This window comes from Lycium barbarum, chromosome 12, assembly GCF_019175385.1.
Source record: "Lycium barbarum isolate Lr01 chromosome 12, ASM1917538v2, whole genome shotgun sequence".
NCBI lineage: Eukaryota > Viridiplantae > Streptophyta > Magnoliopsida > Solanales > Solanaceae > Lycium > Lycium barbarum.
The window spans coordinates 35,330,005-35,353,817 of NC_083348.1; the positions used below are offsets into that span (position 1 = coordinate 35,330,005).

Sequence of the window (23,813 nt, forward strand, 5' to 3'; positions counted from 1 at the left end):
GGTTCTGAATTCGAATTTCGAGTCTGTCAAAAAAAAATCACAAAGCAGAGTTTCATTGTAAAATTAGGCTTATTTGGGCAAGAGTTAGGCTTTTTGTAGAATTCCAGCTGGCCTTGCGAAATTGTTTTTTTCTTACTGAGCGGGATTCGAACCCAGAACTTCGAGATATTTTCAGTCATTTTTTTTAAGTGAAGGGCAAACATTAAAGACCAGCAATTTGAAGGGCAAAAATTAAAGACCAGCACCTTTGAAGGGAAATCCGTGCAAAAATGATATTTTTTTATGAGTTTTATAAGTGGTAAACGCATTGATTTTTATCTAATGCATTATCAAAAAGTACTTGAAATCATAGGAGTAGATCTCTAAAATGTATGCGTACATATATTTTCTTGGCTATAGCAATAGATCATATTGTACCCAAAAAAAAAAAAAATAGATATATTATAGGAAAAAGGTCAAAAATATCCTTTTACTTTGTTGTAATGGCTAAAAATATCCTTCATTATAATTTTGGGTCATTTATGCCCCTGCAGTTATGAAAGTTAACAAATATATCCTTCATTTGACGGAAATTCCAAATTAATTCAAATAACCCGATTTCATAAAAAATAACCCGCTCCCCTATTTTACTCGCCCAGACTCACCTCCTAAAATTACTCATTCTTCCTTCTCTCCCATATTTTCTTCTCCTTCGGCGAACTCGATCTCCAACCAACCACTTCTCCCATTCCCTTCCCCTTTCTTGATTTTATATCCTGTTTCAGAAATTTTGGCAAAGCAACCATCTCCGGCGAAAGTTTTAATGGGTTTATGATTCTGAATTGGCTTTTTATGTTGAAATACACACACAAAAACTCATCCTTTTTCACATCTGTGGACACTTTTTGTGGTAATCAACTGTTGATTGCTGCAGGTGTACATATTGTGCCTTCGAATTAAATTTATCTGATTTCGGTTAACTCCTCTTTTGAATTTCTGTTTCATGATCAACCTCAAGCCTATGTTACATCGAGAATATTTATATTAAGAATGGTTTATTGATTTCGTGGTTCGCCGAAGATGGCTGCTTTGCCCAAATTTCTAAAACGGGATATAAACTCAAGAAAGAGGGAGGGAATAGGAGAAGTGGTTGGTCGGGGATGGAGTTCGCCAGAGGAGGAGAAAATATGGCAGAGAAAAAAGAATGGGTTATTTTACGAGGTGGATCGGGGCGAGTAAAATAGGGAACCGAGTTAGTTTTTGTAAAATCGGGTTATTTGAATTAATTTGGGAATTTCCGTCAAATGAAGGGTATATTTGTTCACTTTCATAACGGCAAGATCATAAATGACTCAAAACTGTAACGGATGATATTTTTAGCCATTAAAACAAAATAGAGAGATATTTTTTACCCTTTTCCCAATATTATGTTATTTAAAACAATGATGATAACAATTTACACTCTCAAAAGGTTAGTGTTATGAAGTAAAACTTGAAAAAGATTCCTGAAATTATCCTCACAAATAAAAAACCAAATTAACAGGGTTCAAGTAACTCTATTATGGGTTGTGATACTTCGATCATTAGGTTGACTTTTGGAGATGTGTGTTTTTCTATTAAATTACTTCTAAAATCTTAGTAATATTTTTTTGTATGACCAAAATTTTTAAACAATGGGGATGTTCACATTCCCCACTCGTGGGATACTGGGATTACACATGATATGTTGGTGGTGGTTGGGGTGTTCACATGGTAGTCTCAATTGGAACTGAAACCTGGTCTTTCATCGTTCGCTCCAACTTTACTTAACAAAGCTACAAGGCCTTTCGTGCTACTTTAATTACCACTAATTTAATATGTAAATTAAATTAACTTAAATCTCTACAATAAATCAAATATCAATTAGACTATTACCGGAGACACCCCACCTGCGAATGGGTCTACTTTATGTGTTCAGGCAGTTGACAATTCTTAAACAGACAACCACATTCTTTTCTTTTCTTCTTCACATTTCTCCTATTTCAAGAGACCAGCGAAGACTCAACTGGGTTACAAATTGTTACTTGAAATTACAGGGAGAAAAAATGCATCATTATACAAGTGATTCAAATATTCCAAAGGGAACAGACAGGTGTATTTACTTATAAACAGTACACACATTTGGACTAACAACAAAATAATAGCTATAGATTTCCTGTGTATTCGCGTGTCTCGGCAAAAACCAAAAACTGGTTTTCCTATTACAAAGAAAAAACTCCACTGCAATACCTGTACAATTTAAGAAAGTTAACATGAGACTAACCATACTCCAAAGATCGTTATAATACCACTGAATCACCCATCAAAATGCGGAAGAGGGTGATAGGGTTACTGGAAAGCGTTTTAACTTCTATACATTGAGTGCAAAAGAATTTTCAATCAAATTAGTAACCTGAAAATAAGGCAGGTTAACTTGCTACAATAGGTTAAAATATAATTTTTTGAGGGTCGGTTATATATAAGTTAAATCCTATTGGAAACGTAAGAAAACAAGGAATTCAAAGAGGACATTTTGAGGCACATGTAGGTTTAAGAATCCTTACGATTTCAAAAGTAATTCATCGTTAGAATTGAAATTTTCAGTAAATATACTTTTGGCTTGGACCTTCCCCGGGAAATTTTACCTGTCACTGAACTTTTCAACAGCATCAGAGGCGTAAAGAAGGGTTTCATTGGCTTTCTCAAGTACCATGTAAAGCTCCTTCCCTCGTGTCAACCGAGAAATCACCCAAGCACCATTTTTTGCTCTAATGCATATTTCTTGGTCTTTCTCGCAGTCAGAGCCATCACATTTGGCTCTGCTCTTTTCTAAGTCAACCTCTTCTCGGAGCTTACTCATTGCAACTAAAGAATCCTGCACGCATTATCAGATTTTTTAGAGTAACTATCAAATCTAATTTTACAGTACGCAAACCTGATTACTATGGCTAAATCATTCTGCGAGAAAAGAACATAACCAATTCATGATTAACACTCATTAAGCAAATGTTTGTGAACTTAACAAGAAACAGGTCACCACGTAAATGTAAAGTAAAAGAGGCCTTCAAGCAATAAGGAAAAACGTCAGAAAGTTATATTAAAGAGACGGTGTTATATCTGTCGGCAACAAGTATGTTGCAGTACCCATACAATGTGACAAAATGTTAACAGAGTTAAGGAGCAAGAGCTGCCAGAATTAGAGACAACAAATAACCTTTAGCTTCTTTACTATTTTCACATGCCTATTAAATAGGCACACACTTGAACTTCCGACATATAGTCAAAAGAACAAAGAAAACAATTATTATAATAGGTGGCTTGAAATAAAATGAAAGCTTTGACAACCAAAAGAAGGAAAAGGGCAGTGATCTAACCTTTGTAAGAGTTGTTACTTTTCCAGGTGGAGATGCCCGAGAGATGCATCTATCACCATCCACAAGTAAGTAGCGGTAACCACTCACATGATATGCATTCTCGCCACCCCATCCTCGGGATAGTTTCTCTTCAACTTTGAATATCTTGGATGATGCCTAAAATTACAAGATATGTCATAAACTAACCAAGATAATAATTCCATATATCACAAGTATGCTCGCGAAAGGACTATTAAGTATTAATCTCAAAAGCAGAGAGTATATTCAGCAAATGAAAATGGTACGGAAAACGCACCAACAACACAAAGAAACATAATCTTGATAAAAGCACTATGGTTGATATTTATTTCAGTTATTTTCATTTTGAGCTCGTATATTTGTTTTCTGTTTTTCCTTTCAAGGAACTTTGCAGAATCTTCTTGCATCGAGTGATTATCTTACTAGTGCTCACTCGACTTATGAGGAGTCAAACCAAAACTATCTTTGCTCGTAACCACTACGAGCCACTATTTTAAGTCTTCTAAGAAGTCTAGTAAAACCTAGAGAACATATACAGATGGGATATGTATTTTTCAACGAAGGGCACGTAAACAACCAAGGAAAGGAAACCCAGGACCCAATACAGTGAGCTTGTTAGTGAGGAAATGTTCAAGTTTAGAATACAATTAAGTTGATACTATTACAGTTGTCTAACTAAATAAAATATACACATGAGACAAAGAGTTCTATCCCTTCCAAGTCAAAAGAATTCACAAGAGAAAAAGCATGGGATACAGAATGTCTACGACTGACTCTAGCTTTTGTACACCAAAGAGTTGAATTAATAACCAATATAAATTACATCAGAATGATTTATTAGTGTGTAACTTTAATTTTGACAAGGACATATTACAAATTTCCTTCCATTTTATATTTGCAGTCAGATTGACCTCATGTGTCAGACTGAACCCTATAACAAAATGCAAGATTGCACATACTGAAACAAAAATGAAGAATTGGTGAGACAATTTACTGTCCATGACAGTTAAAACTTCCATGAGATACACAGGCCTCCGAGTTGCTATAGATCTCCATGAAGGAAAACTTTTAGTGTATTGCCAATATAAACTGAAAAGAGTTCCTCTTTTCCTGCTCATAAGAGAATGGCATTTTCCATTTCTCTGTTCATCCCAACTGCAACAGTACAATAAACTTTTATTTCCTTGATTTTCCATTCTGCTGCCAGATAAATTAGGATTATTGCCCATTTACTTGTCAGCAACTACTCCAACATCCTCCACCCTTGTTAACCATCTATCCTTCTATATACTCCCAACAAAAGACGAGGAAATGGAGACACCTTCCTCCTTATATAGGAAGCTTGAGGCATAAAAAGGTCCAAGCTGCTAACTGGCCCACCATAGCGACTTTATGCAATTACTTTCTTCTCACATTCACCATTGCTAACATTAAGTCGTTAACTGAATGCAGAAAATCAACAAGAACCAGGCAGATACTAGACTTCTTAATCATTATCCACAGCAAATGTAAAATTAAAATGAAAAGTTTATAATCACTGAGTTCTCTCTTTTTAATGTTTCAAAAGAAGTCATAGAATAGCTTTAGCCTTTAAGATATAAGATAAAGTTCACAGAATGATGTCCAAAACAAAGCGTTCCTAATTTGGAAGTCAGTGTAGGTCAAAAGAAACAGCCTACAACAAGTAGCAAGTTAAATATGGACCAATTTATTTTCAAGAAAATAAAACCATTTGATGTATCAACTTACATTCTCCAGAATCTGATGCTTCACCACTGATAACCCTTGCTCCCCATTGTGTACAGATGTGACAGGAATGAAAAGTATTATGGTGAGGCTCCTATGCTGAAAAGCACAAAGATACATCCTCTCCTCTGTTTGCTTGAGCCAAATTGTTGGACTGCTAGGACTCAAGCTGCCAACTTCTGTGCCCCAAATATCAGTAACAAGGAATCCATCCTTCCCTTTAGACCATTTCTCATGCTGTAAGGGCCTAACAACCTGATAGCTACGAACTCCAACTGGAGAAGTATCCCGTGAGCTGTAGTACCGGTCCAGAACAGAGGTAGAGCTTGTCAATAAAGACCCAGAAGCATTAGCAGTAGTGCTCCCCTTGCGTAAATAGGACCAGGAGCTAGCTCCAGCAGACAGAGCATTTGGGGTCAGCCTCATGACAGTATATGTGAATAGGTTAATCAAGTCACCCTGAAAAGGTAAATAGTTACCATTCATGGTTAGAACAGAACATGACATTTGAAGGATCCCACATAGGTAGTTTGTCAATGCAGAATTATTGGTTTTGAATTGCAACTGCTTCTATAACAAAGTTACTAAAGATCTGGGAACTGGCGTAGGATCACCTAGTTAAGTTGGGACTAGCAAGGCTTGAACCAGCCCAAGCTGGTTTCAACTTAGCCGGGCTGGGTCGGTTAAATTTCTTAGGGTTTGGGTACGGCCACGGATCAGGACTACTAACCGGTTGTACCGGTTCTTGATGGGCTGGGCCGGGGTTTATTTAAACTTTTAACATTGTATTTATTTAAATAGAATTTGGCAATAATTATTTTGAAGAATGTAAAATGTAACTTCTAAAATTAAACAACAATAATATTGAAAAACGCAAACGTAACATTGTATTTGTTTATTTGTTTAATAGTTCGTAAATTAAAACAAGAAATACTTGTGGAACAATAAGTTAAATTAACAGTAGCTATTAGATTTAACAAAAAGTACAAATAAAATAAAATAAACATTCATTTCATAAACAAAAATTTAACAAAAGAAATCCCAATCTAATATAGTGAGATAGCTTATTCATGTTCAGATATATTTCGTTCTTTCGTCTTTGAATCATTTTTGACCACTTAACTTCTTAGTTGAGCTTTAACCCAACCTTATAAGTGAACAAGAACCTCTGATATATTCTCCGAGAGCAAGCTCATTTGTCCCTGTACAGATGCAATGGTATAAACTGGAATCACTAGTTTTAGTTTTTATTTTTATGTTTTGATTGGTAGTGTTCTTTTCCCTGCCGTATTTGGATGTAGGCCCCTGTTTGAGCCAATTCATGTGCTAAAAGTCCTGACACTGTCCCAAGCCTAGCATTTAGGCCTGGACTAGCCAGGCCAGTTAACCTTCCTGGGCCTATATTTTCTGGGCCAGTTTCCTGGGCTAACCCGATCCAACTGCCAGGTCTAACTAAAAGTAAAAAGAGGGAAAGTTCAAGTGAAAATGAGAGAGAGAGAAGCCTACAGGAGCAAGAGTTGTTGACACCAGCAAGTCCTGGAACATGATCAGTGAGTAGCTCTGTGTGCAGCCAGCACATGTTTCTAGCACCCTTACAAGTGACTGTGAATGCCCAACGCAAGAAACTGTAGTTAGAATGACAATAGACCAAAAGATGATGGCATCTGCACAATAACGTTAGCCTTGATAACAAAAATCTACATTCAGGCATTGGATTTCATACACCTCAATCAAAAGGGGACATAAAAAATAGAGTCAAATCATCAGTAAGGCCACATATTAAGTAACATCCTTCTCTTTAAATCTTATTGGTAGATACACTCATGTTCGGAAACAGCCTGTCTACCTGCCAAGGTAGGGGTAAGGTCTGCATTAGACTCTACCTTCCCCAGACCCCACTTGTGGGATTACACTGGGCATGTTGTAGATACACTCGTATTCCTTTATTTTTTTTTCTGGGTGGGGGTTATAGTAGATCATAAAATTTTTGGAAGGAAATCTATTGGTATCGAAAGCACATTCACAAGTATGTCCACCGCTATTGCAATAAGTAAAAGCCAAAGCAGAAGTGTGTGATACGAATAATATATCCAAGATTAAACATGAATACTCATAATCAGAATATGGATTAAAGAATAAAAAAGAAACTAATGAGATAATAATGCATTATCTAATTTCACTCTTACCACATATACCCAGCTTGATTTTAATATTACTTCGCACCGTTATCTTTACAAAAGAGAGGAGGAGGGAGATGGAGAGACGATTAAATACAGCTGTTCATCATTAAAGATGTTATTAGTTAAAGTTTTACCTTCTTTTTTTTTTTTGAGACATGTAACAGTAGTTAAAGTTTTACCTTTGAAGTTTTTTTTTTTTTTTTTTTTTTTTGAAACTGGTAACTGCAAACCTTTGAAGCTCTAAACATATATTTTCTAATAATGTCAATGAGGCGATAGTGTATATGCTAAAGGTGGAAAATAAAGCAAGTCAACGAGATGTTTGATATGCCGAGACTTTGGAGTTTCTAGAACTATTCCTCCAACTACATGTGGGCAACCAAATTCTTCTTTCATTCCTCGAAAGTGAATTCCATTAAAGCAATGAAGATCTAATGGCAATCAAGTATGGACAGGATAACACACTTATATCTTTATTACGTCATTAAGAAACAATCTTTATTCTGCGTTGCACGATAACACACTTATATCTTTATTACATCATTCAGAAAATAAAACAGCGCCAAGTGTTTCACATAATTACATCATGACTGATTTCCAAAAAGATAGTAGCTGGGATTTTCTTTGACATCAAGATGCCACGACCTTAGTAGCTGGGATTTTCTTTGACATCAAGATGCCACGACCTTTTGGCAGAAGCTACCATGTGAAAAGTGTGAGCTTATGGTGTCTTAGATTAGAGCAGAGAAGTCAAAACTTGCTCCTAACTAGGGCAAAGCTAAGCAACTGCACAAACCTGATCAATTTTTGCCAACAAGAAGAGTACAGCAGACACGTAGAGCTGAGCAATATAATGAATACACCCAGCAAAACAAATGAATCCACTAATTTATCTTTTCATCCCAGTATGGCCTGGACTTCAACAATTTTAGTGTTTTTAATAAACTGATAACGACAAACCTGAACTTCAAGTGCTGCTTCCCTCCCAATAGTCAACATCTGCACCATTCCACGTTCCTTCAAAGAGTCACGGAAATTTGGCAAGTGAAGCTTCTTCCCAGAAAGAAAATCTGCCATGGAGAAAATTAATAGGTGAAGCATTCAAAAGGCAGTCTAATGTTCAAATTGCACAAACTGAAATGGAATTATTAGATACAGAAGCTACAGTATTACCCCAGCAGCAAAATTCCAATGAAGGCCGCTTTTCAAATGCTGACAATCATGACTTGCAATGAAATAATTTGAACAGGAATATTTTCTTATAAAAGAGAGATGCAAATTTTCAAGGTATCTAATGATGCCTCACCACTTAAATAATCCATAATGAAATAATACAAATGCGTCCGGGTAAGCCCTCCACTCGGTTCTCTATCAAGTAATGCTCTTATGGACCCATGAAACATCACAAAGAGAGAGTGAACTTCTTTAAGAACATTTCGTAAAGCAGCACGCCATATGGCTTCTGACTCACTTTTTTCCACCACCTAATATCACCAGAAAAGCAAATATATAACAGAAAAGTTATAAAGCATAATAAATTTCTTCTGCAATGGAAATAAAACATGAGGAAATTGGCAACTATGATGTTTGGCAGTTTATTTAGACTTCTTATTTTGAAAATGCAGTTTATTTAGACATCAAACAGCAGTATTATGGAAAGAAATTTCCTCTTGAGTTACCATTTCTCTTTTCATTTTTCCTAATCTAGTCCCCACCCTTCTAGGCTTTAGTTCACTGCATGTGGCAGTCCTGGAACTGTTCATAAGTAAAACTATACAAGTATGGGCAAGGAAAAATCCAAGAAGCAAGTCAGCATGTAGCGTCATTTTTTTCCTTTTTGTTGGATAAGGTAAAGTTTTATTTAGAAACAGTACCAAGATGGTGCTGCAGCAAATATTAAAAGACGGACTTACAACAACAACGACTTACAACAACAACAACCCAGTGAAATCCCACAACGTGGGGTCTGGGGAGGGTAGAGTGTACACAGACCTTACTCCTACCAAGGTAGGACGGCTGTTTCCGAAAGACCCTCGGCTCAATAAAAAGCATAAAAAGAGGTCAGATAGGGCCATGAAATTCAAAGCGATATGGAAATGAAAATAACGAAAGCAACTAAGCCATGATTGCAAAGGGGCAGTAGCTATCACAGGTAAAATAAGATAATCAAAGACGGACTTGTGGGATTTCTTTTTTTTTTTTTTCTTATTAAAAGACGGACTTCTGTTACATTAACTATTCAGAGATTTTAACAAGCCCATCAAATCATTCAAATTCAAAACCAAATTCCATTTGTCAAATCTGATGGTGCGGGACGTTTCCACTTATATCCAGCAAAGCTTACATCAGGGAGATTATAGCCAGCCTCCATACTTGATCAAACTTTCAATTTTAGCAGGTTTGACAGACCAACATCATATAATCTCCCAAACACTTTAGTAATCACCACATGCAATTATTCAACTCGATCATTGGCGGAATTATCTTTCATACAGTTCACCCAAGAATCTTTAAACTTCAACCATGACAGGTAACATGAAATGCCAGGAAAAGTTCATTAATTGAATAACGAAAAATGATCATATGAGCACAAGAGGTCATACCATCACCATCCAGATATCACGCTCTGCCTCGTAGAAAACATGGGAGTGCATCTCTGCTTCTATAACCTCACATGGAGCCTCTGGAGAGAATATTCTGCAATGAATTTTAAAAAAAAAAAAATTATCATATCACATGAAAGAGCCATCTAGCATTCAACTGTAAGAAGTTGACAACAGCATCCAGATGGCCCAGTTCACATATAAAGGAACATCTACCTTTCAGAGCAAGAAAATGAAGATAAACACAAGATGAAGCACTCTTGGTCTTAAAATAACACATCCACGTCAGGATCCGATTGCTCTTCATTAAGAAAATCAACTTCAATCTAAGAACAACCTTTAAGCTCTTTTTTTTTTTTTTTAAAAAAAAGATATTTAATTTCTCTAATATGAGAATACACAAAAGCTATCTTTCTACCTAATGATATGGCTGAAGAATCCTTTCGATAAGAATGACCATTTATAAAAGGAGATGAACAGAGGCAAAATTCTCCCTAAAACTAAGAATTGTAGCTATATCCATGAATACAGACTTAAAATCACATTGCAGATCAGTTATCGAGACAGCATGAAAGAAGAAATGTAAGAACATAAAAATCATAACAACCAATCTAGATATCCCGTCTTTAAGCAAGAGTCTTTCAAACATGAATTTCAACTCATTCATCGATACAGGTGCAGATATGTGATTGCCAATTGCAACACACCTGGTAAATGTTATGAGTCCTTCACTAAGCCCTATCACAGACAGTTGGGTGGGGAAAGGCAAATCAGCAGGAAAGAAATATAAAATCTTGTCCAACTCCTGCCCTTCATGTTGTCCCCTTCTCAAATCAAATATGCACAATTTCATAGCTTCACTGACAGAGCTTGCAGCCGACATTCCCATTTATCTGGTCCCTTCCTATCACCAAGATATCAAGTTGTTAAATCACAACTTAGACTAGGTTCAAAAACAGAACACAGCTAATATGAATTATCACACAAGATTTTAGAACACCCATGCATTACTTATCAAAAGTCTTCGGGGTAATTCATAGTTTACCCCCTCAGCTTGTAGCCAAACCCCCTTTACACATCCAAGTTTCACAGGAACCTTTTACACACCAACCAAATGTTTCCCTAAATGTGTCTAATAATAACCTCTTTAATTACATGGCAAGCGCGTATTTCACACAGAAAAAGGCTGAGTGAATGGACCACTTATAGTTTCTTATCTAAGCAAAAAAATAAAAACTAACCTATCTCTTGGTAGAATCTACCAGAAAATCACAGCTGAATATGGATGATGATTTTCTGGTAGAATCTGTAAAGAGTGTTTTGCAGTGGACGATGTATTGAGGGACAACGGAGGTGGCTCCAATGGTAGGAAGGTGGTGCGCTTTTTTCTTCTTCTTTTTTTCCTTAGCTTTTTCATTTATTCATTTTAAGTGTTTTTTAGTTAAAACACGCGTGACAAATCCATTGGCGTGTGACATACACATGTGGAAGAAATGGTCAAACACAAAGGTAATGTGTATCAAAAACACCTGGTAAAACGTTTGATTTGTCAAAGATTTCTCGTGAAATTGAGAAGTGTAAATTGGATTTGACTACAAACTAAAGGGACAAACTATGTATTAAGCCAAAGTCTTATCAAGGAGCAACAACCAAAATGTTCTTAAAGACATTGTCTCTTTCTTCTTCTCTTATCCTTCCCTCTTTTTGGTAGTAAAATTAGTTTTGAGTACAACTAACAATATGACTGCTGCAAAAAAAAAAAAAAAAATCAGTATCTTTTACATACAATCAGTAAAGGACAGTATTTGGTAAAACACTAAATCTACATTTTCAGTTCTTTTGTTTTATGTTTATCTGCAACTCGTAGGATTTAGTGCTCGTCTACTAATAATAACCAGAACAACCCAGCAGAGAAGACAAAAAAAAAAAACATGGGTAGAATTATGATAGCAGGTCCGATAGAATAGTCTGAAGCATGGGAAGGCTGATAGACACCGCCGCTGTATAAATACTAAAGACCAGAACATCCATGTTCATCATAGGCAATAGCTTCTAAGATCAAATGAAAGGTTTCATTTCCTTTTTCATCATAGGCAACAGCATAAAAACACATGGTAAGAAATGTTCTTGTATAATATTTTTAGTTATCAAAAAAAAAAAAAAAAAAACGTTCTTTCAGCTGTTTTACGTAATGCGTTGTGTGCTTGATTCAGTTGAAAATCATTAGTAGAATATTATACCAATGACCTGAATAAAAATAAAAAGCCCTTTTCTCCATGATCTCCAAAATTAGTACTAAGTTATAGTACAACCTTAAGAAAAATGTATTCACCTACACAGGGATATCCATTCACAATTTATTCCTTAAATGAGAGTTAGGATATATAAACCTTAAATTAAAACAAAATCTGAATTGGGGATTAGGGTTTTTTACTTTATCTTCTCTGAGTTTAATTTAAAGATACTTACAGAGGGCCATTGGTCGCTTGGGTCTCCCCGGAGCCGGACTGCCGCGCGGGTCGGGTCGGGTCTCGCCGGAGCTGGACTTGGGGTTTATAGTAGGAGAGAGAGAATGGAGAGAGGGAGTGAGAGGAAAAAAAGGTGAAAGCAAGCTTCAAATTGCTTTTTTTTATTTTTCTTCACGGGCTTAAAGTTGGAGTCCAGAAGCAAAATCACTCAATAAAAATTCAAGTAACCAAAATAACTAAAAAAAAAAAAAATTGGCACAAAAGTAACTTTATTACTGCGCTAAAGCACTTAATCATGGTGCCGTTAAGTGATTTAGCACAGTATTTTACTGCGCTAAATCAAACTTTCTCTCACCTATAGCGCAGTAAAATACTGCGCTATAGGACACCACCATATAACCCCTTCGGCTCCACCACTAGTCCCTCCAGTGGCGTTAAAAAATTCAAAAATGCCATTGGAGGCGATTTCAACGTGATCCCACATAAAAATACATCGTTTTTTATTAATTTTCGTTGGGAAAGTTTAGATTCTTGGTATATTCAAGTCAAGGAGCAAGATTTTAAGCTCGAATTGTGGAAAAAAAGCGGCGTACAACTCGATTAACGCAACTCTACAAAAATCTTCGATTAAGGTTTTCTACTATGAACTTTTGTTATTAATTTGTTATATACATTATATTGTACGCATGTTTTACATGTAATCGTCGTTAATTTCCAAAAAAAAAAAAAAAGTTCTTTTTTTTTTTTTTGCTTTCATCGCGCTGGGCAGTGGCTATTGCCACTGTTCCTTTTTTTTTCATTAATTGTTAAATGCGTATGAATTGTTAGTTTGTTAAATGTTTATGATTTGTTTAGTTGTTATATGTTTATGAGTTGTTAATTTGTTAATTGTTTATGAATTGTTAGTTATTTTTGAATTGTTAATTGTTAATGAATTATTATTTTGTTAATTGGTTATTTGTTAAATATTGATTATGAATGAATTAGTTGTTAAATATTGATTATGAATTGAAAGAAGTTGATTGTTAATGAATTATTATTTTGTTAACACTTTGTTTGGATGATTGTTATGTATTGTTTCATAATGTATCGTATTGTGTTATACTGTATAGGACTAAATCAGTCATTACATAAAATAGGACCTTTCCTCGTTACGTAACGATGGATTTAACGATACGCTACAATAAAATAAAAGTAACAATCAAAGCAAACATTGTAGTTAAACTAACAATACAATATAATACAATAGGTAACAACCATCCAAACAAGTTGTAAATGATTATGAATTGTTAAATCTATATTATTTTAAAAGCATGAATATATATGTTAAATAAAAATATATTATCTAAAAAAGAATAGTTAAAGTTCTTTTAATATTTATGTTCACGGAAATAAAAATTATTATGAATTTCATAAATACATACGTTAAAGATAAAATGTATAGGACCAAATCAGTCGTTATATAAAGTAGGACCTTTCCTCGTTACGTAACGATGGATTTAATGATACGATACAATAAAATTAAAGTAATAATCAAAGCAAACATTGTGTTTAAACTAACAAGACAATATAATACAATAGGTAACAACCATCCAAACAAGTTGTAAATGATTATGAATTGTTAAATCTATATTATTTTAAAAGTATGAATATATATGTTAAATAAAAAAAGATTATCTAAAAAAGAATAGTTAAAGTTCTTGTTTTAATATTTATGTTCACGAAAATAAAAATTATTGTGAATTTCATAAATACATACGTTAACGATAAAATGTATAGGACCAAAAAAAAATGTGGTCGATGAATATACTCTTTTAGTCTAATTTTATCATATTTGTTGGCTATTTGGTCAACTAAAAATATATCACATATTCAAAATATAGTTCTAAACAAATATTACTGGAAAAGACTATCAAATAAAGATTTATACATTCAAAATAAATATTGTATTCAAGATAATAAGTAGATATTTTTTTTCCAAGTTAAAATTATTAATTAGTTAATATAATTTCTCTTTCATTTCAAGAGTAATGACTAATTTAGTTTGTACAGACTAGACTCTTTCATGGATCCGAATGTTCCACCGGGGCCCGATGATCACCCTGGGCCTGATGATCACCCGGGGCCCGTTGTTCACCCGAGGCCCGATGATAGATCAATATTGTATTTGCAAGGAAATCATAGGTCAGAGTTATTATGGGCTGGTACTATAGGGATATCGACTAGGCTCCGTCCCCGTAGGCTGCAGAGAGCGTGGACTCTTTTACGCGAGTGCCCCCTACACCCTCGCGTCTTAGAGATATTGTTTCGGGGCGGCATCTATCGCTGCGTGTCCATTGGTCGGGTACAGCATGATTGGGCGCTCATTACGACCATCGTTGAGCGGTGGAGGCCGGAGACACATACTTTCCATCTTCACACCGGTGAGGCCACGATTACACTTCAGGATGTGGAGGTCCTCTTTGGATTGTGGGTAGATGGAGAGCCATGATACACTCGGTATGAGCCTTCTCCTGGTAGGACATGGGTGACTGAGTTGACTAGGCTCACCCACTTCGTGCCTGGTGCTGAGAGTCAGATGTCGGGACAAAGTCGGGTTCAGATTAGTGCACTCTACACTTATTTGGAGGGTCTGGATCCTGTTGAGGACGGCACCCAGCAGGACGCTGTTGATCGTCATGCCCGTTTGTACTTGCTTATTATATTCGGGGGCATCTTGTTCCCGAATTCATCAGGTGCCTTTGTCAGTTTAAGATATTTGGTCTTCTTAGAACATCTGGACCGCTTGGGAGACTACAGCTGGGGCAGTGCTGTTTTGGCGTACCTTTACAGATGCCTATGCCAAGCGTCTATTGGTGCTGTCAGCGATGTGTGTGGATTTTTCGCTCTTCTCCAGGTAATATTTTAAGTGTGCGTTCCTTTAATGTAAACAAACCTCTTGAAACGACGACTAAAAAATCGTATTTTCTAATATCGCTTACAATTATGGGCGTGGGAGAAGATGCTGCCTTTTCAGCCCATACCTAGGCATCACCTCGAGATTGAGATGCCTTATGTGAGGAGGTGGACAACGGGTTTTGACCGGGATGTGGATACGCACCACAGTATTCTTCCATTCCGGGAACAGCTTGATCACATGGCGGATTATGCGGTAAAACTATTTAACTTTACATTATTAATTTAATTAAACGTCTTTTCTACTTGGTGATCACTGATTTGTATTTATATGTTATGCAGTTATTTATATGGACGTCGTACGCTGCTATATTAGATGGTTTACTGGCATTTTGCAGGGCAGTTACGGGGGTTTGGAGGTCGCGATGTCCATTGATACACCTGGACATCGTAGAGGACCACATGCCCGAGCGTGTCTTACGATAGTTTGGGCATACACAGAGTATACCCCCTGACGTCCATCATGAGCTCCGACACTACCAGCGGGACGATCGGGCTGTCGTTGATGATGATTTTCTGGCTTTCATGGCTGTCCAGCTCCACCATTGGGAGAACAGGTTGGGCACTTTAGCGGTGGTCGGTCATTTGACTCCCATTGAGGATTACATGCGCTGGTATCATCAGATCACACGTCGATTGATCGGCAACCCAGCTTTGCGTCCCGCAAGGGATGTAGGATACTCAGCACTCACGGGGCAGTACGAGGTATTGGTAAGTTTATCGTATTTAGATTTATTTAATTGCATTAATTGTTACGTTTTAAAAAATAACTTTTTTTTTACTGTTGAACACAAATGCAGCTGGTGGCCGTACAACGATTACGCATGTTGGGGTTAGAGTATATGCCTTACCCCGGGCTTGCGGGGCTTGTGTCGGAGATGGTACGGATATCCGAGGATGATATCTGGTAGGCAGGAGAATTAGGCGCATGCGGGATCCTGTTCTAGAGGCTGAGTATCAGCCAGAGCTAAGAAGAGGACCGAGTGCTCCAAGAGGAGGAGGACGTGCTACTAGAGGACGCCGTTCTGCCAGAGGACACAGTGCTGCTGCTAGAGGACCTGGTAGTGGAGGACACCATCTGGTAAATGAGGTTGATCCCATTCTAGAGGACGTTCCCGTTCTAGTCCATCCGCAACCGTTCCAGGCCGGTGGCAGCTCATCTGGGGACTCACCTACGTTTACGCGGGCACTCCTACTTGCTGAGATACCTGGGTCTTCATCACAGCCGAGCCAAAATGCATACATGGAGGAGCGTGATAACGTCGATTGGGCGGCGTTACGCTCTTCATTAGCTGATGAGCGGCCTGTGAGGAATTTAGAAGGAGCCAGGATTCTTGACTTCGATGAGTTTTTTATCCCGATTAGTATTGTTCATTTAAATTACTTATTTTAAATATATATGTTACTCATTATTTAGTAATATTTTATATTTTAGGATTCGGCACTAGCGGGTCCACCAGAGCCACCCACTCAAGCATTTTCTCATGGGCCTGCCGAGCCAGTGGTGTCTTCCCATGTGACTGTCGAGCCACAGGTAAGTTTTTTATTAAAATTAGTTTTATTCAATATAAGGTCAATATTTAAAATACATATTTGATTATTTAAAGTACTTATTTTAAATATGTAAGTTACTTATTATTTCGTTTTTTCATATTTTAGGATTCGACGCTAGTGGGTCCACAGGAGCGACCCATTCAGGAGCCTTCTCATCAGCCTGCCGAGGCAGAGGTGTCTTCTCATGAGACTATCTAGGCGCAGGTGAGATTTTTACTTAAAGTTAATTTTATTCAATATAAGGTAAATATTTATTTAATTTTTATAACATTTATTTGGACTTCGAACAACATCTCGTCCAGGAGACTACCTCATATTCTGCACCAGAACCATCTCAGGAGCCTACAGAACCATCTCAGGAGCCTACAGACCCATCTCAGGAGCCTACCCAGGCGCCCGTTGATACACAGGTTTGATTATTCAACAAATGTTAATGTATTCAATATAAATAAGAAATGGTACTAATTATTATATACTTTTCAGGTTCATCCTTCGGCGCCTGCGGTGGCGACTCCCGACGAGGAAAAGGTCGAGTTTCCAGACCCACGTCAGCATGAGGTTCTGCCCGTGCTAGCGGGACCAGATCCCAAGAAGAAGCACATTCTAGTCAAGGGCGCACGGGCCAGGGGAAGAGGAAATGATCATTACTTGGAGCGCCCGGTTATTAAGAGGAAAAAGGGCGATGAAGACGATGGCGAGAGCGGTGGGGATGGTATGAGCCTTAGGCCTAAGGATAGTCTCAGGCATACCACATGTGGGACCATCCACGATAGTGTATATACATTAGTGCTGTACAGTTTATCGTAAATATTATATATTTTTTGCATATCTATTTATATTTATAATTATTATCTTAGTCTTTATTATTGTTTATAGTTTCACATCCTAAATTCATAATAAAAAAAAAGTGACACATTCGAAATAAAGTTAAGCATTAATTTTAAAATAACACGAAACCCTAAAAGATAAATAACGTAAAGCTAATGACTACAAGTCTTCAAACAAAAAAGGACTTCGAGCACTTTTCAACCACTAAAACGACAATCCAAACTTTTGCGTATCCTTGATGTATTGAGCCTACCTTATTAATCGTACAAATATAAGTAGGGTTCTATATAAAATATTGAAGTTCCGGAGTCTCAAAGCATGATTAATATACGGTTAAATTACGTAAAAAAGTGTGAAAATGTAATAAGAGGCTCTTTTGGGAAAATGGTGATGTCCTATAGCGCAATATTTTACTGCGCTAGGTGAGAGAAAGTTTGGTTTAGCGCAGTATTTTACTGCGCTAAAGGTACTTTTGTACCATTTTTTTTTTTTGGGTATTTTGGTTCACTTGGATTTTTATTGAGTCATTTTGGTTTTGGACTCCTTAAAGTTGTGCAGGGCTGGAGGTTGGAGGAAAATAAGAGGAAATTAGTTAAAAAGAGGTCTTTACAAAATGAATGGACGTCCTTTGTATACATGGGCAATTCTGAAATAATACAGAGACGATCTGTTATATTTTGTAGAGGGTCATTTAACCAGTTCACCCGGAGAAAAATGCTCTTCATGGGATATAAGATGAAATATATATATAAAAAAAGGAAATAGAAATATTTCCACATAATTCGAGAAGAAAAAAAAATGAAAATATTTCTTTTGCTTATAAGAATAATATTATAAATATAGTTTTTTTTTTTGTTGAATAGAGGAAATTTTATAAGTGAAAAGAAAGTGTAGAAAAGTAAGAGTTTTTACAATACGGAGATAGATGTAAAGGATTTGCTAGTTTATCTGCAGTCTGATTTCCATCACGGGAGATTTGTTGTACTAGAGGGTTCCCCAGTGCCTGGAGAAGGAACCTGCAATCCATTAACAAATTTGTGCGAGTTATAATAGCGGTATTGTCGTTGAAGTATTCTACCAATACCTTAGAATATGTTTCCACTATAAGTGGAAATAGATTCTTCGTATGTGCCAGCTCTAATCCCAAGAGCATAGCCCGTAATTCTGAGTGTAAAGCAGACTGAGATTTGATTGATGATGCAAGTCCTTCCATCCATTGCCCTGAGGGTTGCGTATCACACCTCCTGCTCATCATTGATTTGTTCCAATGCTAAAGGATCCATTAACATTTAATTTGTAAAGGTTTGGGGGTGTCCAACGTTTCCTAATTTGTGGTAAAAGCTTGATTTTGTGGTTAGTGTAGGTCATGTAAATAAATTCAAGGGCTCTGTTGGTTGTTAGTATAACTGGTGGAGTTGTTGAAGATGTTGTGATTTCTATTAATCCAAATGTGCCAGAGTGTGTAAGGGATGAGGATAGAGAAAGGAATACGGGAATTTTGACAGGGGTATGATTTGTCGGAGTAGCAGTTGTCTTTAGTCCAGGAGGTGTAAGTTGGTTCATAGGGATTTTAATGTTGGAGTAAGGCCATATTGAGGCTCCTTCAGGGCATTGGAAGAATATATGGTACAAGTGTTCTTGTAAGTTATAGTGCTTGCAATTGGCATTGTTAATTATTTTTCTATATGCAAGGTGTATTGCTGAGGGGAGTCTATTATGAAGCGGAAGCCAAAGGAAGAATTGAAGTTTGTTGGGGCACTTTAATGACCAGATCCATTTATGGGCGAAGGCAAGTGGTTGGGTAGTATGGGCAATACTATTTTGGTATATTGAGTAAGCATCCTTAGTAGTAAATTGCCCAGTGGGTGAGTTTTTCCAATAGAAATTGTACTGGCTTTTAGGTAAAAGGAATATAGGTGTTATGGATCATTTGTTTAATATGAGGGGTTAGAATAAAAGATAAAGCATCAGTGTTTCCAGTCACAGTGATGGTGAATGATGGACTGGACATTGAAGTTTGATTCATGTAAATTTAAGGGTCCACTGATTAGTTCTCTTAGTGAGTAATTGTTTTTTATCCATTTTCCTCCCAGATGTTGATATTGTTAACATTCCCTATTGACCAGGCTATACCCTTTTAAAAAAAATAGTTAGCCTTAGCAGTACTTTTAAGGATATAAGAGTCGTTAGGCTTAGGTAAATATTTATAGGAGGTTCTGGTAAGATTGTATTTACATTTATAATTGTTGCCCAAAGTTTTTCCTTTTGGTGGTGGAATCTCCAAATGAGACCTGCAAGAAATTTTCCTTTTCTCAGCAGTTGATCCCCATAGGAAGTTCCTTTAAAGCTGTGCAATATGATTTCTAATAGAGGTAGGAAGCAAGTTGATTTGCATTTGGCGGATAGGAATGGCATTAAGAACAGAATGCACAAGGGTGCATCTTCCTGCCATAATAAGCATTTTTGTTTTCCATCCTTGTAATCTAATGTTTGTTCTGTCTATAATACTTTAGTAGTCAGCCTTCTTAGGGTTTTTATTGGAGATGGTGAAGCCTAAGTATCTTCCAAAATTCTGGGAAGTACAGGTTAGAAATATTCTCAATGGTTTCCTGAGGTAAACTGTTACAGAAAATGATCTTAGACTTCTTGTGATTCATTTTTTGTCCAAAGCATGAAGTTAGGCTATTAAAGGTATTGATAATGGAGATTGCACTATGTGTAGTTGCTTCTGCAAAAAGTATTAGATCATCAGCAAAAAGGAGATGGGAGAGGTGGAGTCCTGTTTGGCTTAGTTTAAAGGCTTCCAGTTACCAATGTCTACCTCATGATCAATTTTCCTAGATAAAGCTTGAAGACAAATAATGAAAATGTAGGGAGATAGGGGGTCACCTTGCCTGATTCCTCCAGTTGATTGGAAGAAGTTAGTAGGTTTTCCATTGATGAGTATAGTAGTATTTGTGGAAGTGATGCAGTTCATAATTAACTTGATGAGGTTAGGTGGAAAGTTGAGATCATCTAGACAAGAATAAATAAAAGGCCACTCAAGTCGATCAAAAGCTTTTTCAAGGTCAATTTTGATCACTATTTTTTTACTGTTGGTGCTTTTCCTAAAGGAATGAATAACTTCTTGGACATTGATGGCATTGTCAGTTGATCTCCTTCCCGGAATAAAACTACTTTGTGTAGGACTGATCAGTTTATCGAGAAGAGGTCTAATTCTATTAACAATAATTTTTGTGATAGTCTTGTAAATAGTGCTGCAAAGACTTATGGGCCTATAATGGGTGATATTGGTAGGGTTCTTGATTTTGGGAATAAGAGTGACGTAGGTGTCTTTAATTTTTTTCGGGGGCAGGGGGGGGAGGTGGAGGGAAAGAATAGGTGTTAAAAACAGTGTTACAGGGATGTGTTATGGCATCCTTTGTGTCTTCCCAGTATTTTTGGGAAAATATTAGGTGTAGGCCATCAGGTCCATGTGATTTTAGTGGTTGAAAAGAGTGGATGGCTTTTTTGATTTCCATAGGTGTTAATGGGCTAGTAAGGCTAACTTGTTCGTACTGGATAGGGCGTTACGAGGTTTATATCGGGAAGTATCCAAGTTATAGCTTGATTGTCACCCAGCACTATATGTATCACTGAAGTGGTTAAGAATAATATTATAAATGTCTCTTTAATTGTAGGTCCAGTTCCCTACGGTATCATTTAGTCCAAGGATTTTATTTTTCCTGGACCTTGGAATGGTAGAAATGTGAAAGAATTTAGTGTTTGCATCGCCCTTATTAAGCCATTGGATTCTGGATTTCAATTTCCAAAAATCCTACTCATCCTTTAAAATATCATTATATTGCATTATTAGTTGATCCTTAAGGTCAAAATGGTAAGGAGATTTTATAGTAGGATCCATTTTTTGTAGGCCCCCTATTCTAGCGAGAGTGTTTTTCTTTTTCCTGAAAATATTGCCAAAAACTTCTTTATTCCATTGAATAGTGTGTTTTGTGAAGTTTGTAAGGGCCAATATGTAATTTGAGAAGTTTTGCCAGTAGTGCTGTACTACGCCCTGAAAATCAGGATGTCTGAGCCACATGGTTTCGAGTTGAAATCTATGTCCAGGTTTCCCTATTGGTCTGCCGATATTTAAAATAATAGGGAAATGATCAGAATGAGTGTGTGGGAGGTGTGTGACTGTTACATCAGGAAAAAGATTAGTCAGTCAGTGTTGGCAAAAAACCTGTCTGGACGTTCAAGGATAATATGGGCCCTATTTTTTCTTTTATTAGTCCACGTATACTTACTACGAGTGAAACCTAGGCCAACCATGTCTATATTATTGAGACAATTTATAAAGCAGAAGCTCTTCTACGGCTCACAGGGTTTCCTTCATATTTTTCGGAACTAGAGGTAACTTCGTTAAAGTCCCCCATAAAGCAACTAAGGTTTAGTATTAGCTTTCCCAACATTTTCTAGATTTTCCCATAAGGTCTGTCTATTATTAAACGCAGTGCTAGCATAAACCAGAGAAAATAACCAAGGTTGAGTTTGGTTTGGCGGTTTACCTGGATATTTACATGAATTTCTTGATTGGTGATTGCAATTGGATCCACCTCCGTATCACTGCTTTTCCACATGAATGCTACTCCTCCAAAATATCCGTCGTCACTTTTCTCAAATAGGTCAGTAAATTTGAGGAACTCTAGCAAAGGTTGGTGGTCTTCCATTTTAGTTTCAGTCAGACAAATGACATTGTGGTTATTCCATTCAACTAATGCTCTAAAAAATTTTTAAAGTCGGGATTATTGCATCCTCTACAGTTCCATAGAAGTACTTTTATTTATGTGATAGAGCTCTCTCCTTGTGCTGGTGACATTGTCGGATGGGCTAGTAATGGATGCGAAAGGCACTTGGCCATGGGTATGTCCTCCTCTATTAGCGTCGGAATCATTAGCAGCCCATACTTGTGGATGAGAGTGTATGGATATGTTCTTATGTTCATTGCCACTCTCTGAGCCTCTAATGGCACAGTGACTAAAAACCTTATTTCCTCGTTTATGTGAAGTGTCAACGAGAATGTGCTCTTCAGTGTTACTTTCTCGGGAGTCTGACCTCTTATGCTTGGATCCTGCCATTGGGGATTGCAGAAGTTGACTTCCCCTAATATTTCCTCATCTTGGGGTAAGTGAAAGAATGGTTCCTGCTTCATGATCGGTACTACTTAATCCTCTTCTACATCCAAGTTATCCGGTAGATCTGGTAGTTCTGCTTGTACCTCCGTCATCTGGTGCTCCTCGGTATCCAATAAGTTTGACAAAATCACGGTGGGTGTAAGTGCTGATTGTCCTCGATTACCACAACCGCCACTTCCTCCTGCCTCGTTGTTGTTGTTGAATAAACTTAGCTGGTGAATCAATTCTAGGGCCCCAACCTCTTGGACTTGTAGTTCTTAGAGTGTTGTTTGCGTCTGATAGTGTGAGTTCAAGTCTTAGGTGATTCAGTGGGTTAGGGCGTGGGTGTTTTCGAGGAACATCAGTGCATGTTGTTGTAGCAATTCGAGGTTCCAAATTGGGGTTGGGGTTTAGGTCGTGGTTGGAACGGTACTTCCATTGGGTTCGTATAGGTGTAAGGGTACTGGACTAGGGAGTAGTAAAATGCTTGTTGGGTCACTAGTACTTCCACTAGAAGGAAGGTTGCTTGTATATAGTAAGTCTGGGATGGGCCATGAATTTGTAGGTCGTTGGTTCGAGGTAGGTGTTCGGTGTTGTATTCCGATTAATGGTAATGACTGTGGTAATGGCGAGGGCACCGGTGGTGGTGAGGGAGAAAGTATCTCGGCATTATAGTTGTTTTGGGTTGTGTTTTGCGTTAACGAGCTTGGTTTTGCATAAGGATTTTCAGCTATGGAGGTTTTGGGGATAAGTGTTGGTGTTTGTATATAGGATGATGGGGGAGGAATGGGTGACATGGTGGCGTATGGAGAAGATGGACCGTCAGTGTAATCAATTGATGAGTTTGGTGATGTTTTGGATATAGTGTTAGTAGAGGGATAATCATAATAAGAGTTGTTTTTGGTAATCTTTTGATTGGTTTGTGGTTGTA

The 23,813-nt window shown here is 37.1% G+C and overlaps 1 protein-coding gene and 1 long non-coding RNA gene across 4 annotated transcripts; both read right to left on the reverse strand.

Moving 5' to 3' along the window:
- Positions 1–1,947: 1,947 nt before the first annotated feature.
- LOC132621341 (vacuolar fusion protein CCZ1 homolog B-like) lies at positions 1,948–12,546 on the reverse strand. Of its 3 annotated transcripts, none has more exons than XM_060335567.1 (11): positions 12,388–12,546; positions 10,626–10,822; positions 9,919–10,012; positions 8,622–8,799; positions 8,489–8,527; positions 8,276–8,385; positions 6,642–6,737; positions 5,139–5,594; positions 3,372–3,527; positions 2,643–2,872; positions 1,948–2,247 (listed from the first exon to the last, which is right to left on the reverse strand). In XM_060335567.1, the coding sequence occupies exons 2-11, from the start codon at positions 10,805–10,807 to the stop codon at positions 2,220–2,222; spliced, it is 1,569 nt and encodes a 522-aa protein (XP_060191550.1). In that variant the 5' UTR covers positions 10,808–10,822; positions 12,388–12,546; the 3' UTR covers positions 1,948–2,219. The 3 variants fall into 3 exon arrangements, with proteins under 3 accessions (XP_060191550.1, XP_060191551.1, XP_060191552.1); XM_060335568.1 differs by having other exon boundaries at positions 10,626–10,818; positions 12,388–12,543; XM_060335569.1 differs by lacking the exon at positions 8,489–8,527.
- Positions 7,078–8,269, reverse strand: LOC132621342 (uncharacterized). Its single transcript, XR_009575500.1, has 2 exons — positions 8,002–8,269; positions 7,078–7,960 (listed from the first exon to the last, which is right to left on the reverse strand). It is a non-coding gene; the product is annotated as an uncharacterized LOC132621342 (long non-coding RNA).
- Positions 12,547–23,813: the final 11,267 nt, after the last annotated feature.